Here is an 18,296-nt window from a genome sequence, read left to right on the forward strand (position 1 = left end):
TCCCTCAATAAAGGCTGAAAAATGAGTTAAATTACAAAATAAATTATCGGGGTTAGCAACAAATGCATCCCCTAAGGCTCTTTCCAGGCTGCCAGGTTGGCCTGTAAAGGGAGGCAGGGCCGAGTGGCTGGAGGGAGAAACGTTTGAAGCGCCTGGATTGTGCGGCCTGGAAAGGCTGGCAGAGGGCAGAGGGGGCGAGCTAGAACGGAACAACTATTCCGATCACAAGTAATTTTCATTGACCCAACAGTCTTCAGTCTTCATGTGGAAGGTGAGCTAACTGAGGAGGAAATTTGGCAGCCACTAAACTGATAGCGACACGATTCTAGAAGGCCGCGAGGAGCGACGTAGGGAGGTGGCCCCAGAGGGCACGCCCGCCCACAGCCACAGCCACAGCCACAGCCAAAGCGCGCGGTGGGATTGGATCCCGTGGCCCCGCCCATCTCGGTGACTCCACCCCCCAGGACCCGCGCACGGTGACCCGGAAGCGGTTGGGAGGTGTCACCGGTCGTGCCAACTCCTTTTTCTGATCGGCGTGGTTTGCGAGTGGAACGTCTGTCGCGCCCCGGCCTCTACCATGAGCGTCCCGGCCTTCATCGACATCAGTGAGGAAGATCAGGTGCGCTCCTGGGCCACGGGGGCCGCCAGGGCGGTGTTGGGGAAGCCCCTGTGGGTGTGAAGGGCCGAGTTGGGGCCGGGCCGGGCCGGGGCCGGGCGGGCGGAATGCCGACCCTCGGTACCGGCTCCAGGGCTGAGAGCCGCAGCTCACGCCTCCACGCGCGCGAGTGGGAAGGCCGCGAGGCGGGGGTGCTCGTTCCGCCCTGGAGCTGCATAAGCCCGCCGGCCAGAGCCAGCCCCGAGGCCCCACGGCCAACTTCCTGGTCGGCGTCAGGACTCTTCCAGCCCGGAGTCACTTCTGACGACACAGTACTTTTTGACTCGTGGAACGGTATCTGCTTCCGTCCCCTAAATGCAGCCACATCCGGAGTGGGAGGTGGCGAATATTTATACGGCGTAAGAAGTCGAGGGAAAAATAATTTTGTACTAAAGATCAAAATGGTGGTATGGGTTTACAGAGGCACAGGTGACTTCTATTTTGTACGTAGACCGTATTTTATATTTTTACTGTGCAAAGTGAGAGGTCAGTAATCTGAAAATATAACGTCCATTCCATCCTTATTCTTTGAGGCATACATCTGGTGAACCATCCTAGTATTTTTAAATTTTCTATTTGAGGTTTGCTCTTTGGTATGCATGGCTAATGCTTCTCGATTCCCCCATAACAAGAGTTAAACTGTAGTTGGTGGGAGTTAAACATGAAATGTTCTTTAAGTTAATTTTAGCAGAACTGAAAACTATTCCGTCAAGTCGTGTTGTCATTTTGTATTTTTCTGCTACTCCACTAACATGGAAATTTTGGTTTCCATCTAACAACTTTTAGAACTGCAGATGTGATTTTTTTCCCCCCATAGAAATGCAGACCCTCAGCCTTGAAGAGTAAGAAGCAGAAATGAAAATGGAAAACAAATAAGGATAGGGAAGGAGTTGGGCACAGTTAGAAAAAAAGAAATGAACAACAAGAAAAAAAGTATATCTTATTGGTAATGGAATCATGTTATCAACAGTTGGCTATTAGGTTACTGGAAAAAGGTTTTTTTAACAGAAAACGATTTGTAGATGCAGGAAATTATTGTGATTGATCATATTTTAGTTTTAAAGTGTCGCTTCTCATTAGGTTATGTTACTGTTCTTGTTGTACATCAGTTTCACAGGTGCCATTCCTTTCAGGCAAATAGATGAAAGCTTCAGGAGTTTAACTTTGATCAAATTCTCTGTTCAGAATCCTGATATTTTTTTCTTTGTATCACTCTGTAACTGCAACTTGTGACCAGTGAGGATGACAGATGAAAACAAATCGTTGGTTGAGTAGTTCTTAGAAAAAGTTCACTTTGTGTCTACAAGGCAGAAACTGAACAAATGCCTTTTTTTGGTTTTTTTGCACAGTTATGTTTTCTTCATAGAGAAGCAAACATACTTGCCTGCAGTATTTCTGTGTTCTCTGACATGGTGACAGTGTTTTATGAAATCTTGTTTTAATATCAACTCCTATGTGAAGTTAGTATGTTGTTATCTGAAAGGATAGCACATCAGATCTACAGATAGAATATACTGTTCTTAGGGAACCAAACATATTTGTGGGTTTAGAAAATGTGATACTCATTTACTAATGGTATCCTTACATCTCCCTGTTTCAGTTCTTTTATTATCTTAAATACCATCTGCATTCATGTTTAGCTTCCATAAATACCAAACTCTCAAAAGAACAAGTTATTAAGTATATATGCATTAGAGTAGAAAATGTCTAAATAGCTGGATGCGGTACTGTAGTTATGTTTTTATAGATCCAAAGCTGCTTTCTGATCCAGATGTACATTTTGCATTTTAAAAATTAATTACATAGTAGATCAAATTTGATGTAAGTATTTAATTGAAGGCAACGTTCAAAGGCATATTTTTATCTTTGTCTCCCAAATGTTTGACTCAGGTTCTCAAACATTTAGCTCACAAATGATTACCCTCTTGTCAAGGTAATGTCTAACTTTTTTAAGTAGCTATGTTTTGTACACCTGAGAGCAATACAATTTCATTTCTTTAAAACAAATTGTATTTACCAAGTCAGATCACCCTCCTCCTAAAAAAAGCTGTGAGTTATATTAGAAAGGTTTTTGCTGTACACTGGGCGTCCAGCAGGATATAGAGGATATGAGAGAAATGTGAAGATGATCCATGAGGGCCGGAGTGGGTCTGAGCAGCCATTGGGTGTTGTAAAGGAATACCTGTGGGGCTCTGATGATGGATGAGGTAGGGAAGAAGCACTTCAACATAATTTAAAGCTGTTGTTAAATACATTTTATTTAAAAATAAAAATTTTATTTTTAATTTACATTTTATTTTTTCATAAATGGAACATGATATTTTGAGGTCTTGTGTTTTGTCATTCATAGTTAGTTTTATAGATATATGACAACCCTGTTCGATTCAACAGGCTGCTGAGCTTCGAGCTTACCTGAAATCTAAAGGAGCTGAAATTTCAGAAGAGAACTCGGAAGGCGGACTTCATGTAGATTTAGCTCACATTATTGAAGCCTGTGATGTGTGTCTGAAGGAAGATGATAAAGGTTTGTTTTTAATGTTTTATAATATTTCCTACTGTTGATAATTATAAAGGACCTACTTTTTAAACTTTCTTGTGAATTATATTTATTTCGGATCGTAAAACTCTTCAGCATCGTTGTTTCTAATCTTCACACGCACTTTCCGTTTATTCTCATTTGTGATACCCATGAAGTAAAGTAAGCCTATTTTGAGAAAACATCTTTTTTTACATCAGGTATGTTTTTTGAGTGTTATTGCACACACTAAGTACTGATCATTTTAGAATGAACAAAAGAAAAAAATGAAACACTTCTTTTCCATAAGGTTTAGATTAATATCAAATGAGATATATTTTCAAGTAATCTAAAAGCCATTTAATTATTAGGCTTATATCCTATTTAGTGAAATAAATAAAATGGGAAATTTTGGAAATTGGGAGTCCTCAAATCTCTAGTTAAAGTTTGAGATTAAACTTGATATATGATTAATATCTTAACACTTGAAAATTAGTGACCCAGCCAGAAAGTAGACAGCTTTCATTTCTAAATAATTTTCTACTTATATGTACAAAGTTGATTCTTCAATTGAGAAGTCACCCTAGCCTAAGACCTAACCAATTACTTCCACATGATTGAATATCTTGCTAGTGAAAACCAAAACTGTATATTAGACATGTAACTCAGTCTTTGTTTTACTGGTTGAAAACCAAGTCTTAGATAATAACTGCTTCTCTTTAATAAAATGTACAAGTTGTTTTCTAAATATTAGCTATACAATAGAGCTGGTTTAGTTTGAATTCATGTATATATTTTTGGTATGATGTACACCATTGAAGGAAAAGTAGCCTCTAGAACTGTTTTACAGTGGCCAAGTTACATCTTTTTAAAGTGTCTTATGTTTAATGGTCTTTGAACATTGGAAATACATATTTAACTAGAGACATTACATATTATAATATCACTGTTGTGTTATCCGTATATGTATAGATGTTGAGAGTGTGATGAACAGCGTGGTATCCCTCTTGTTGATCCTGGAACCGGATAAGCAAGAAGCTCTGATTGAAAACCTCTGTGAAAAGTTGGTCAAATTTCGGGAAGGTGAACGCCCATCTCTGAGACTGCAGTTGTAAGTTAAGAACTGAAAGAGGCTCTTTTCATGTCACTGTCATTTGATGGTTAAAAGCAAGAATTCTGGAACTTGACAGTCAGCTGTGGCTCTTATTAACTATGTGACCTTGGACAAGTCACTTAACCTTTCTGTGCCACACTTCCCCACTAATGTGAAGTTATTAATAGTATCAGTCTTAGATTTGTTGTGAGAGCAGATAACTTTTTTATTATTTGTTTGTTAACCAGGCTAAGCAACCTTTTCCATGGAATGGATAAGAATACTCCTGTAAGATACACAGTATATTGCAGCCTTATTAAAGTGGCAGCATCTTGTGGGGCCATCCAGTATATTCCAACTGAGCTGGATCAAGTGAGTTACGTGGAATACTTGTTCTGCTTATAAGAAGTATAGTTTTATGCTAAAATAAGCAGCAAATGTGTGTGTTCTAAATGTATTTTAAATTGTGAAAATGTGTTCGGCTGTGTCACTAAATTTCCTCCTTTTGTCAATCTCTCATCTTAGGTTAGGAAATGGATTTCTGACTGGAATCTCAACACTGAAAAAAAACACACCCTTTTAAGGCTACTTTATGAGGCACTTGTGGATTGTAAGAAAAGGTACTCAGAATTAATGAACTAACAAAACTTAACAGGCAAAATAAGTAGTTGAGGCTGTTTTTTAAATACAAGTAGGGTGAGTGATTTTGCTCTACTTTGTTCTTCACGGAGTTGCTATAAATCTATTTCTGTAAATTTCCCCTATTAAAGATAACTGCAAAGTTTAAAATAGTTTTTCCTCATCTTTAAACTTTTTAAAAAGTAAAATTTGCTTTTGTTCTAAAAATGGTACAACTGTTATTCCCAAAGCTGTATATAATATTAGACTAGGTTAATTTAATGGTACTTTGATGTCTTGGTACAGAATAGTGCTGTTGCTTTTGTTTAATAGTGATGAGGGGCTGTTTCCACAGCCAGTCTCTTATAGAAACAATGCCCGAAACTTTGCAATAGACTTTACGAAATTAATACCTCTTGGGTATTGAGGGGCTTGTATCCAGCCCAGCAAACTTCATGCCCAAAATAATTTATTCTGCTATATACCCAGTAAGTAATCAGTCTTCAGTTAATTTTATTGCTCAATTTTTATACTAGCTTGCAGTGCTAGGGTATTTAATATATTAGGATCAATAAGGTTAATATGTTTCTATTATGTTAGAATAATTAAATTTTTTTGCAGACAATTTAAATTTAACTACAAGAGGAAATTATTTTTGTTGTGAAAGTTGGAACATTTTATTATAAAAGATAAGCAGGGGATCTTGCATTAATAGCTTAATTTCTTTCTGAAGTAATAGTTACTACCTGTTACATGCTGGCACACTTGTGGCAGCATTCTATTCCAGCCAGTTGTCAATAAAGTGTTAAGAGTAAGTAGTTTATAACAAAGACGATTTTATTTATTTTTTATTTATTTTAAGATTTTTATTGGGGAATTGGGGCATGGGAACAGCACTGAGGAATTAGGGAAAGGGAAACAGACAAGTTGCTGTCGTTTTGTTCTTCAGTCTAGTTGTGGACTTTGCTTCACTGGCCCAAGTTGGCACCATCATTGCGCACTTCCCCGGCGAGGCAGACCAGTCGCCGGCTTCTGGATGGCTGCTCACGGCGGCTGCTGGCCGCTCAAGCTGGCTGCTGGCTACACACAGTAGCCCATGGCAACCCACTACCACAGGGGCTGCAGCCTACGCCGTCTCTGGCAACTCATGGCAGCCCAGCTCCAGGCCAAGCTGTTGTTCAGCATCTTAGCTGTAGAGGGCAGTGTCACTGGCCCTCATATGTGGGATCCGAACCGGGGCCCTCTGGCATCCCAAGCCAGCTCTTAACCAACGCGCCACTTGGCCGGCCCAACAAAGACGATTTTAGATGTTGGGGAGGCATAAAAGCTATTGGAGAAATAATCCACATTTTAAATATCTAGGCTGTGGAGTCAGACTACTGGGATTCAAATCATTGCTTTCCTATTTGTGTATGACCTTACATAAATTACTTAACCATCTCTACTCCAGTTTCCAGCTTCAAAGTGGAAATAATAGTGGTACTTAGCTCAAAGGGTTGTCAGAAAGATTAAACAAGATATACACATAAAGTTCTTAAAACAGTGGCTTCATTATTGAGAAAACACTTAGCAAATGCTGGCTATTATTCCTGTCAATATCATTTTCATTTTTTCAAGCTCATCTTTAAGAAGTTAGTCTTTTTTCTGATAATTTAAAATAACTGTTACAGTTTCCCTCTATTTGGTGCTATCACAGATGACTACTCATCGGATAATTTCTCTAATTGCTGTTTACTTAGGTCCTCAGTCTGTTATATATAATAAGGAAGTAAGTAAAGTAATGTTCTAAAGAATTCCAAAGCTAATTCTCAGAGAAATTGAGGTAGGACACCAGTATCCATCTGTGCTGTACTGGACATATCCTAATGCTAACATTAGAAAATATCTGCAGCATTGTCACAGATTATCACTCAAAAAAAATTTATTTATTGGGTAACATTGGTTAATAACATGAATTTCAGGTTTACAGCTTTATAATATGACATCTGTATAATCTTTTATGCTCACCCCCTGAAGTCTAGTCTCCTGTCACCATGTGTTTGACTCCATTTACCCTCTTCGTCCTCCCTCCACCCTTTCCTTCTGATAACCACCATTCTGTTGTATCTGAGTTTGTTTTTTTGTTTGTTTATATTTGTGTTGTATGTTCATTTGTTGCTCTTTCTTTTATATCCCACAGATGAGTCATATACGGTTCTTTTCCTTTTGTCTTATTTCACTTAGTATAATACGCTTAAGATCCACCCATGTTATCTCAAATGGCAGTGTTTCATTTTTTTATAGCTTAGTAGTATTCCATTGTATATATGTATCACATCTTCTTTATCCAGTCATCCACTGAATGGCATTTAGGTTGTTTCCGTGTATGACTATTGTGAATACTGCTGCAGTAAACATAGGGGTACAAATAAGTGTTTTTGGGTGGATACCCAGAAGAGGGATTGCTGGCTCATACAGTACTATTCTTAATTTGAGGAATCTCCATACTGTTTTCCATGGTGGTTGCACCAATTCATATCCCACTAGCAGTGTGTGAGGTTTCCCTATTCACACTCTCTCCAGCACGTGTTATTTCTTATCTTATTGATAATAGCTATTGTAACAGGTGGTATCTCATTGTGGTTTTGATGTGCATTTCCCTTATAGTGATTTTGAGCATCTTTTCATGTATCTGTTGGCCATCTGTATGTCTTCCTTGAAAAAATGTGTCTATTCAGGTCCTCTGCCCATTTTGTAATCGGATTGTTTTTTTGTTGTTGATTTGTGTGAGTTCTTTATACACTTTGGAAGTTAGCCCCTTATAGGAGGTATTGTTTGCAAATATTTTCTCTCATACGTTGGTTACCTTTTTGTTCATGGTTTCTGCTTTTTAGTTTGATGTAGTCCCATTCATTTAATTTTGCATTAACTTCCCTTGCCATTGGGGTCAAGTTCACAAAAAACCCTTCTGAGACCAAGGTCAATAAGTTTAGTGCCTATGTTTTCATGTATTTTATTGTTTCAGGTCTTGTATTCAACTCTTTGATTCATTTTGAGTTAATTTTTGTGTATGGAGTCAGCAGTCTAGTTTTGTTTTTTGCATGTGGCTTTTCAGTTTCCCAACACCACTCATTGAAGCAGTGTTTTCTATTGCATGTTTTTGGCTCCTCTGTCAAAACTTTGTTGCCTGTATATGTGTGGGTTTATTTCTGGGCTCTCAGCTCTGTTCCATTAGTCTGTCTTTTTCTGCCAATACCGTACCGTTTTGATTATTGTAGCTTTGTAGTAGAGTTTGAAGTCAGAGAGTGATATCTCCGGCTTTGTTCTTTTGTCTCAGGATTGTTTTTGGCTATTTGGGGTCTTTGGTGGTTCCATAGCAATTTGAAGATTTTTTGTTCTATTTCTGTGAAAAATTGCCATTGGAATTTTGGTGGGGATTGCATTAAATTTATATTGCTTTAGGTAACATGGCCATTTTAGCAATGTTAATTTTTCCAATCTATAAACAAGGAATATCTTTCCATTTCATTGTGTGTTCTTCAGTGGCTTTTAAAAGTGTCTTATAGTTTTCAGTGTACAGGTAATTTACTTCCTTTGTTAAGTTTATAACTAGGTATTTTATCTTTGTTGCAATTGTAACTGGGATTTTTTTTTTTCATTTCTCTTTTTGGTATTTCATTGTTAGTATATAAGAATACAATGGATTTTTATATGTATATTTTGTATCCTGCAACTTTCCTGTATTTGTTTATTTTTTCTAATAGTCTTTTGGTGGAATCATGAATCATGCCATCTGCAAATAGTGACAGTTTCACTTCATTCCCAATTTGGATGCCTTTTATTTTTTCCTCTTGCCTGATTGCTCTTGGCTGGACTTCCTGTACTGTGTTGAGAATAGCAGTGGTGACGGTGGGCATCACAATGATTTTGTGAAACTGAAATCTCAGCAGATCACCTTTAGGTTTTCATTTTCTTTAGGATGCAGTACAGAATCCTTACTACGGCATGTAAGTCCTTTCTGGCATCAGCTCCGACCCCCTGCTGTAGTGTGGGCTTCCCAGTTTTGTGTGGTGCAGTGACAAACTACAAAAGCTTTGTTTATATGGGTACTGCCCCCTCCCCAATCTCTCTCAGACATCACACCCTAAACATAGAGAACCTGTGTCAGTTACAGAAGGACCATGCTCTCGCAGTCTGGACCCAGGGGGAGGGTTGGCACTTGTTTTTGTATGCCCTACAAACTAAGAATTGTTATTAAATTTTTAAATGTTTGAGGGAAAAAAAAATCTAAGGGAGAATAATATTTCATGACGTGAACATTATGTGAAATTATGTGAAATTCAAATTTCAGTGTCCATAAAATGTTATTGGAACATAGCCATAGTTATGTATTGTCTGGCTGTTTTTTGCCAAAACTTGAGTAGTTGCTGCAAAGACCGTAAGGCCTGCGAGGCCTAAAATATTTACTGTTGGGCCCTTCACAGAAAGTTTGCCGACCCTTGGTCTTTAGAACTGCATTCACCTTCGGTTCTCTGTCTGAAACACTCCTCCTGTAGTAGGTTAGGTCCCTCCTTTCTACAGCACCCTCTAACTTTTTTCACGGCTCTTAAGTCCCTTTGTTAAATGGTTTATCAAGTTGTTACCTCATTGAAGGCTAGGAACCTTGTCTGTCAACCATTGTATTCCCAAAGTGTTAAGAACATAAAGGGCCACAATGGATGAATCACACTTAGGGAACTAGAAGAGGATGGTTATTTAAATGCTAAATTTCTTTCATGCTGCTGATGTAAATTCTAAGGTTTGGTTTTTGCCTAGCATACAAATGTTTTTTTCTTTTTTCTTCTAAATAGAATTCTGAATTTGCCCTGCCCTTTTAGTAAAAATGCTTATATTCATGGGTGTACCTTCATGATTTTATTTATATGTATTGGTGGTTGATGAATGCAAATTGTGTAACATTTTTTTGATGTTACATGTCAGATACTGTGTACTTTAAGTGGATTATTTCATCTGATCTTTGTGAATTCAGACTTCTGTAGCTGATAAGATGGATTAAAGTGTACTGTCACTACTAAAACTGGAAAATACCTGTGCTTACAGTGTGGCACAAGAATGAACAAGGAGTAAAAGTTTTTCTTAAAATTTTTCTTTGAATTCTTACATCACTATATTTAAGATGCTTAAATATGTTATGTTACCACTTAACCAGTCCTACAGTGATATTTATATATTTTAATAAACCTTAGTTTTGTAGGAAGTTTTAGAATACCATTTAACTTTTTCAAATAAATCATACAGCTCTTACTGATTTTATCCAGGTTGAATCCAGGTGTGTGTGGGAGGGGGGAGGGGTTATTTTATAAAATGAAAAAAGAAAAAAAAAACCTTTTCTCCTGCTTAGCGAAGCTTTTTATAACTGGCTGAAGATTCATGAGTTTAAAGGAAGAAATGAAGGGTGAAGATAAACATTTTCCAAGAGTTCAAATTGAATGAATGCATTTAATTTGTACTTTTCACTGCAGTTAAAATTGATCATCTGCATAATTTTAAGGATAATTTGATTAAAAGGATATCTTTAGTAAATTGGCCAATTATTTTATATCCTTTAGATCTCAGTTTATATGTTATTTTTTCACAGAGACTACCTGCTTATTCTATATAAAGTAGCCCTCTGTCCTGCCTCAGCTTCTGTTACTCTGTTACAATGCCATTTATTTCCTTCATGGCATGTTCTTGTTATTTTTTCTTAGTTGTCTGTCTTTCCTACTGGAAAGAAAACTCCATGACTTTTCCCACATAGACAAGGTCACATTTCCATGACCTTGTCTCTCTTGGTCACCATTGTATGTGTTTATCAGCACAGTACATGGCACTTGGTAAATATTTCTGAATGAATGAATGGCAATAATGATATTCTGAAATTCTTAAAGCAGTATTTCTTTTTAGTGATGCTGCTTCAAAAGTTATGGTCGAATTGCTAGGAAGTTACACGGAGGACAATGCTTCCCAGGCTCGAGTTGATGCCCACAGGTAAACACATTGTTCTAATGATGGTTCTCAGCAGCTTAGAGGTGAGCTACTACTATTCAGTCACATAACTGAAATCATGTTTGCATCCATCAGTGATCGAAAGCCATTTGATACTGTGTTCTCTGGTGATTCCAGTGGAGTACTAAAATTCAAGATCTGTTATTGGAAGAAACGTAGAAATGTGGTGTTTGCTGTGTGGGATATTGCTGGTATTGGGGTGAAAATCCCAACCTGAAAAACAGAACCTAGTCTTAAATTGATTTTACCTTGATACTAAGTGTGTAGATGAGGGAAAGTTGGTGGCTTGCTAAAAATTAGCCTATTCCTAATAATAGTGGCTGCGGACACTCCTAAGTCTATGTAGTAGTGATAAGAACAGAATCAGTGTTTTAAATCCATGAAACAAATTGTGGTAACTTCTTTATAAAGTTATTGCTTCACAAGACCCTGTGATAAGCGTTGGTAGAAAGGGTAGTTAGTGGAGAAGACCTTTGACTGAGGTAAGATTGCTGCCTTCACATGCTCACCACGTAATTAGCACTACTGGCCAGTTCCTTCTGAGCTTGTTTTGTCTATTCACGAAATGGGCCTGAAAAGACTACCCGTCTCTCAGGGTGTTGTGGTGAATGAGGTGATGCAGGTAAAGTACTTACTTGCCTTAGCACTTGCCTTGTCTGGCAATGTGGTAGGACAGCTGCTGCTGTTTTCTTTATTCTTTGATTACTTTGGTAATACTTTCTCTCCAGCTATGCTTTTGTCCATAACTATTTTAGTATTTTGTTAAAACAGATATACTTGATAAATAGGTTTATTGTCCTATTTTAACCCCAGTCTTACAGCTTAAGGCTTTGTATACTGAACTCTTAGATATTTTGCTGAATTAAGTATGTTTTGCATCCTGCAAAAGCAGTGAAATGTACCTGAACTTCAGGACTCTGAGCTTGGATTTTTGTTTTCTAATTAAGGTGTATTGTACGAGCGTTGAAAGATCCAAATGCGTTTCTTTTTGACCATCTTCTTACTTTAAAACCAGTCAAGTTTTTGGAAGGCGAGCTTATTCATGATGTAAGTAGTTCATCCTTAATGTGAAAAATGTTTTTTCCTAAATCTAACTTACTGAAGCAGAGCTTTTTCTTTGTATGAATTAACTCTTTTACTTCGTATTAATGCACATGACGGTTAGATCTGGAAAGAGAAGAACTATTTATTATTTTACTCTCAGGAGCAGACTGAAATGTAGGACCAGCTTTTCTCCAAATATTGAACACAGTTCTGTTCTTTCTCCTTTTCCTTCATCTCACTTGCCTAGCTGTTCTGAACTTAGATAATATAAATTTCTTTTTAGTATATAGTGTCAGCTAGTCCCGATTAGGAAAATAAATCTATTATTTAAAAACACATTGACACACTTGTCAAATGCAAGTAGCAGTATGTTTTGGATTATTTTCCATTTGTACTATGCCACCATCTTTAGAGCTCACTGTATTTACCGATTCTTTCGTCTAAGTGAGTCCTTTATTAAACAAATGGTTTAGAAGGTAATTTGATCACATTGAAATTTCTGCACTGAAATGTGAAGAAATGTAACTCTTGATTCTATATTGAATATTGTATCTTTATTTATTGTCTCTCTAGCTTTTAACCATTTTCGTGAGTGCTAAATTGGCATCATATGTCAAGTTTTATCAGAATAATAAAGACTTCATAGATTCACTTGGTAAGTTCTGGGGTTTATTCTTTGGAGGGGTAGACAGATGGGAGTGTTCTAGAGCTGCTGTGTACTGTGAGGTCCAGCAGATACGATCCTGGTCTTCTGTGTAGATGAACCTACCCTGTGGTGTATGATGGAATAGCAACAAACAGGTACACAGTCTAAAAGATTACTCAGAATGAACTGGAATCAGAAACCAAGGAGATACAGGAGGAAGCACTTGTGATGGAAAGGGCATGAAAATAGGAGTTAGAAAACCGAGACATTCCGCCCTTCCATAAGAGCTCGTTGAATTTTAGGCCCTCTCACTTCTATACCATGCTTTTCTGAGGTGAAGTTCTTGAAACAAGCAGGTGCTTAGAAAAGGTTTGGACCTATTAATAAATAGTTCCATTGATATGTATGTTGTTAAAATTTTGAAATGGGGAATGGAGCAGAAAAGCAACTTGAAGGACCACCATTACCTTGATCATAATTTTACAATTATCTATCTTAAAAGCTGTCAAAACAGGGTTAAAGTTACTTTATTACTGTTTAAAATAAAATTGTTTCTTTGTAAAAGATCTTATTCTTTATTCATATGCATGGTGATTTATATTTTTGGTGCTTTCTTTAAAAAATCATGGTCACATAATTGTAACAAATAGTTTTTTTCCCCTCGAATATAGTATATTTTATGCTTGATGCACACCCTACCCCAGTTAACAAATTATACAATATAAGTATATGGTATTGCTAAGCAGATCTGAGTGAAGCTGTAGATAGAATTAGGAGTTGTAGTGATTTTACATTATAGGAGAAACTTGCCTGACTACAGTTCATTGAAGACAGCAAAGTCTTAGCTTTATGATTTTTGTCTCTTGAGTTTTCTTTCTAGAGCATCAGAGCTCAGTAAATGTTTACCAAATTGAATTGATCTTATTCAGCCTCATTGCGCAAACTCCACATACAGTATTTTCCTTCTAGAGCACGTCTAACATACTAAAATTACAAAGAGAAAACTTAGAAAATCTGTAGTTGAACTGGTTTAAATAGTGAAAGTACCAGTTTTTTGAGTGAAATCAGATATGAAACTAAGGTGCTTTGTTTTCCTACTAGGCAATCAAAATACATTAGAGGTTATATTTTCCATATTAAAATTGAATTGTTAGCTTCCTGGGTTTTTTGAGATGTAGATAAAGAATACATTTATAATCTGCTTTGATTATACTATTAGTCCTCAATTTAGTAATCATTAATTCCTGTCACCTGAAAATTTTGTGCAGCCATTGGAATTGGTGAAGATTGAGTTAGTCTGAGCATAATAAGGCATTTGAAATATACCAAGATAAAGTAGGAGCAAGTGTGTTTGTGTAGAATGCTTTGCCAGGTGCACTAGACCCAGAAAATCACATTCTGTCCCAGTTAATTTGTTTTGTGGCATGAAGCTATGTGATGGAATGTTAATGTCAGCAACCTCTTTATTTACGCACCAAGGAAAAAGGAGTAGTAATTAACACTTTGACACTCCCCCATTGATGTGTAATTGACTGTTTCAAAGGAGCACTGGTTCATAAGCTATTGCATGCATTAAAATTACGTTTTCTATATTGCAGCATTTTAAGGCAGGGGTCAGCGACAATGCAGAAATTGCTCAATGATGCACATTTTTTTATTACTGCATTAAGGTTTTGACATATTAGTAATGAATAAATGTTTCCATAAAATTAGATTTTTTTATAGCTTTAAAATTGAAATATGACACAGAACACTGTGACTTCCTCTTTGAAGGTATTCTACTTTCATGAAATAAAGCACTGCTTCTTACAAGTCTTTAACTCATACTTCACTGGCTTAATAGCTTGATTTTGAGAACAAGAGTCTTAAAAGGCTTTAAGTTTGATTATGTGTTTTGAAGTAGTGGCTGTAAACATCAATTTGAAATGTTTTTAAATGCAGATTTCCCCATGTATTATAGACAGTGGTTTACATAATTTATTCTAGAAGTAATTTTCATTCTTCTTAAGTTTTTTGATTTATGGTAAGCTTGTAACTGCACAGAGTAGTAGTACAATAAATTTTATTTCAAGAGTATTTTTGCTTATATCTCGGAAACTTGAAGAGTTTCTATCATTTTACCATATTAAAAGAGAACTGTATATGCCCGTAGAACTGGGAATGTTAAGGAATTTTCTTGTATTTACAAATACTGAGAAAAATCTTTAGTATTTGTTGTCTGATAGGAAAAACACAACATTTCTATTTATTGTGCCAACAGGAAATCAAATTCTCTATTTTGCCTCTTTCTTGAAAATCTCTGCAAATTAGCAATCTTTTACTAGGAATTTATAAAAGGTGCTTTGGGGAAAACATCTTATTAAATATGTATATTTTGGTTTAGACTTACTGTTAGACATTTATTACAGCTGAAAACCTAGTTACAAATGTATAAATTCCACAGGTGGCAACAGTCTGTTTTATTAACAGTGACAACTTGGGCCAACAGAAGCATTATGTTGTGTCAGCTGAATTGCCCTGACATGTCCACATTTAATCAGGTGTTATCCAGTTGCTACTATCTTGCTTCAGAAAGTTAATCAGCATCTAATTTTCATTTGTTAATTAGGGTTAATGTGCGCTAATTGATTTTTTTTTTTTTGATGCTTGTAGATTTCCATTAAACCCGCTTAGCAATACTTATTTGGGTACCTCATTCATTTGAGTTATGATGATCATGTTTTTGTTGAATCTGTGCCAAATAGAAAGTCTGCATCATAATTACAGCTAATTAACAGACTATTATGTGCTATATTAATGGGCTTCTCTAGTCTTCTACTAATATATGAATGTTATACATTTCAAATTTATGGAGTGCTTAGAGAGAATTTTAACAATACAAACTTGAGGCTCTTAATTATTAAGGGGCAATGATCATTTACTGAGTTTACATAATTTGAAAGTTCAGAGAAAAGGAACATGTAATTCAAAATTAATTTTAGAAGCTTGTTTTTATAATAATTAGCATCAAATCAAGTATATATGTTACAATGCTTCTACTTAGAAATAGGTAAATGTTTGGATAGTCAGAATTTGTAAACATTTATTTGTATTCTAGTCATTTATTTTATAAATGAACCTGTTTTCTAGGCTTAGTACAGCCACTGTGTGACTATAAGTAAGTCCTTTCATCTTTTTGCTCCTCAATTTTATTATTTTTTAAAGTGAAAGGATCAGGACTAGGGAATTTGTTAAGTTTCCTTTTAAGTCTGACAATTGTGTGATATAATTATAACACCATGTTGCATTATAAATTATAAGGCAGAATTTAAATTATTTGAATAGTTTTCTACTTTTGCCTTATAAAGAACAAGTATCACTATTAATGGTACTGTTTAATTGTATCTAGTACTAATCATTTTAGCTTATTAATGTTAAGTGATGAGCACAGTTTTACAGTTTTGACTTTGAAAGTGTTAAAGCCAAAGTGACCTAAAGGGAAATGGAATGTTTTCATAATTGAATGTGTGTGAAAATATTTTAAAACTGTTTACTGGTAAAACAGAACAAATCACCAGTGGAGCTATAATAATAAAGATATGTAGTTCTAGAAAAATAATTTTAAATATTCCATATAATTATGGGGTCAGTTTATGGTTTGCTAATGAAGCTTTATCAAAATATTATATAAGTGATCAAACACAGTGACTTCCACAATTTAATGTAAGAGTTGTAATCATGTAGGTCTTTTATTAGTATGGATACTCATCAAACTTCACTTTTGTGTTACTCAGGGCTGTTACATGAACAGAATATGGCAAAAATGAGACTACTTACTTTTATGGGAATGGCAGTGGAAAATAAAGAAATTTCTTTTGATACAATGCAACAAGAACTTCAGATTGGAGCTGATGATGTTGAAGCATTTGTAATTGATGGTAAGGCAATTAGAACACTTTCTTTTTTTTTTTTCTAGAATTTGTCCTTTACCCCGTGGAATATTAAGATTTTTAACCTTGAAGCTGAGCCTTATGCTAACAAAGCTAAGTTCTTTTGTAGCAACTGTGTATGTTTACTAGATTGGCAGATTATATTTGTAGTAGAGTGAAAATTCAATGGAAATATAAATGACTATGTGGGTTTTGGTGTTGGTTCTATCCCTTGAAGTCATATGAAACAAAGGTCTTTAGGGAATATACCATAGTTGCTAAGAGCCTAGATTTTAGTACCAGACCTGGGTTTCACACCAGGTCTTCCTCTATGAAAGAGGAACATAGTAGTAATTTGTGGTTCTGAGGATTAAATGAATTAATGCAGGTAAAGTACTCAAGCCCAGTGCACATGGCACATAAATCATCTACAAATCCTAACCACTGTCAATTTTTTATGATTGGCCTAGAAACAGTACCTTCTTCCCCAACAATGGTGTTATAAAGTGATTTAACTGTTAATCAGGAATTTTTTCTGAGCCTTTTAAGTTTGAAAGTGGGGATTGTACAGTTGACACTAATAAAATGAACAGAATTATTGACATGGTTTCTTTCTAATGCGCTAAGTCTTAGACATACCTATTAAGAAATATCTTATTAGGTAATTAGGTTTTTTTCCCCCCCATAGGTGGTTATAGGGGAGAACGCCTAGAATTCTTAATGAAAACTGTATATGATGTTTAATATACATTGGTTCAGCAACCATAGAACAAATGCATGATCTTCCTCTTGGTTGCATCATATTGCTGTGCTTGTTATTAGATTCAGAGAGCCAGTTTGTAAAATCATGTTGGAGAACTAGTGTTATTATGGTTTACTTGGTCAGTTTCATACCTTAGGCTCTTTTTCTTGGGAATTTTCCATATAACATTATGTAAAACATCTTTTGTTCAGCAGTGAAAACAAAAATGGTCTACAGCAAAATTGATCAGACTCAGAGAAAAGTAGTTGTCAGGTAAGACACTTAATACTTTGCAGCATTTTGTAGAACAATTTAGTTCTGATTATTTCACTTAAATGTTTAGAAAACCAAGGTGGTGTTCTTATCAGTTGACTGTAGTTAAATAATTGCTATTTATCATAATTTTATTAAAGTTCAGACTGAATGTGATTAGCTCATTTAATGAAAGAGCCCTATTTTCCAGCACATTTCATTTAATGGCTCAGCATTGGCTAGAATACTAATGACTTTTGTGTCTGGTTTATGTAGTTCGGGAAAATAGAAGGTTCAGGATCAATATGGTAAAGATTTTTTAAGAAAAAGCTTATAATTCCTCTTAAAATTCTGAATTATGTTTTTTAATGTTTATTTAACCTTTTAACTAGATACAAGAGTTAGTATGGTAAAAGAACAGCAGAGGATAAAAGGTTAACTAATGACTTTTAATTTTTTAATTTTTAGTCATAGCACACATCGGACATTTGGAAAACAGCAGTGGCAACAACTGTATGACACGCTTAATGCCTGGAAACAAAACTTGAACAAAGTGAAAAACAGCCTTTTGAGTCTTTCTGATACCTGAATTTTTAAGCTATAAATTTTGTTCTTTTTGGGGAAAATATCTAAATCATAGTAAAACATTATAAACTGAAATCTGACTACAGTCTGAACATTTATTGTCTCAAATTCAAAAGAAATCACAATCTTCAGAGAATACAAAGTAATAAATTACAAAGGGTCACTGTGTCTATCTTATGTAATACATAAGTTGCGTTCTGTAAGGAAGGGT

At 35.8% G+C, this 18,296-nt stretch overlaps 1 protein-coding gene across 2 annotated transcripts; it reads left to right on the forward strand.

The window, feature by feature from the left end:
- Positions 1–481: 481 nt before the first annotated feature.
- EIF3M (eukaryotic translation initiation factor 3 subunit M) lies at positions 482–18,238 on the forward strand. Of its 2 annotated transcripts, none has more exons than XM_019639487.1 (11): positions 482–619; positions 3,047–3,179; positions 4,143–4,281; positions 4,512–4,635; positions 4,789–4,883; positions 10,807–10,890; positions 11,856–11,955; positions 12,526–12,607; positions 16,372–16,515; positions 17,461–17,521; positions 17,969–18,238. In XM_019639487.1, the coding sequence occupies exons 1-11, from the start codon at positions 578–580 to the stop codon at positions 18,087–18,089; spliced, it is 1,125 nt and encodes a 374-aa protein (XP_019495032.1). In that variant the 5' UTR covers positions 482–577; the 3' UTR covers positions 18,090–18,238. The 2 variants fall into 2 exon arrangements, with proteins under 2 accessions (XP_019495032.1, XP_019495033.1); XM_019639488.1 differs by having other exon boundaries at positions 17,464–17,521.
- Positions 18,239–18,296: the final 58 nt, after the last annotated feature.

Source organism: Hipposideros armiger, unplaced genomic scaffold, assembly GCF_001890085.2.
Source record: "Hipposideros armiger isolate ML-2016 unplaced genomic scaffold, ASM189008v1 scaffold_44, whole genome shotgun sequence".
NCBI lineage: Eukaryota > Metazoa > Chordata > Mammalia > Chiroptera > Hipposideridae > Hipposideros > Hipposideros armiger.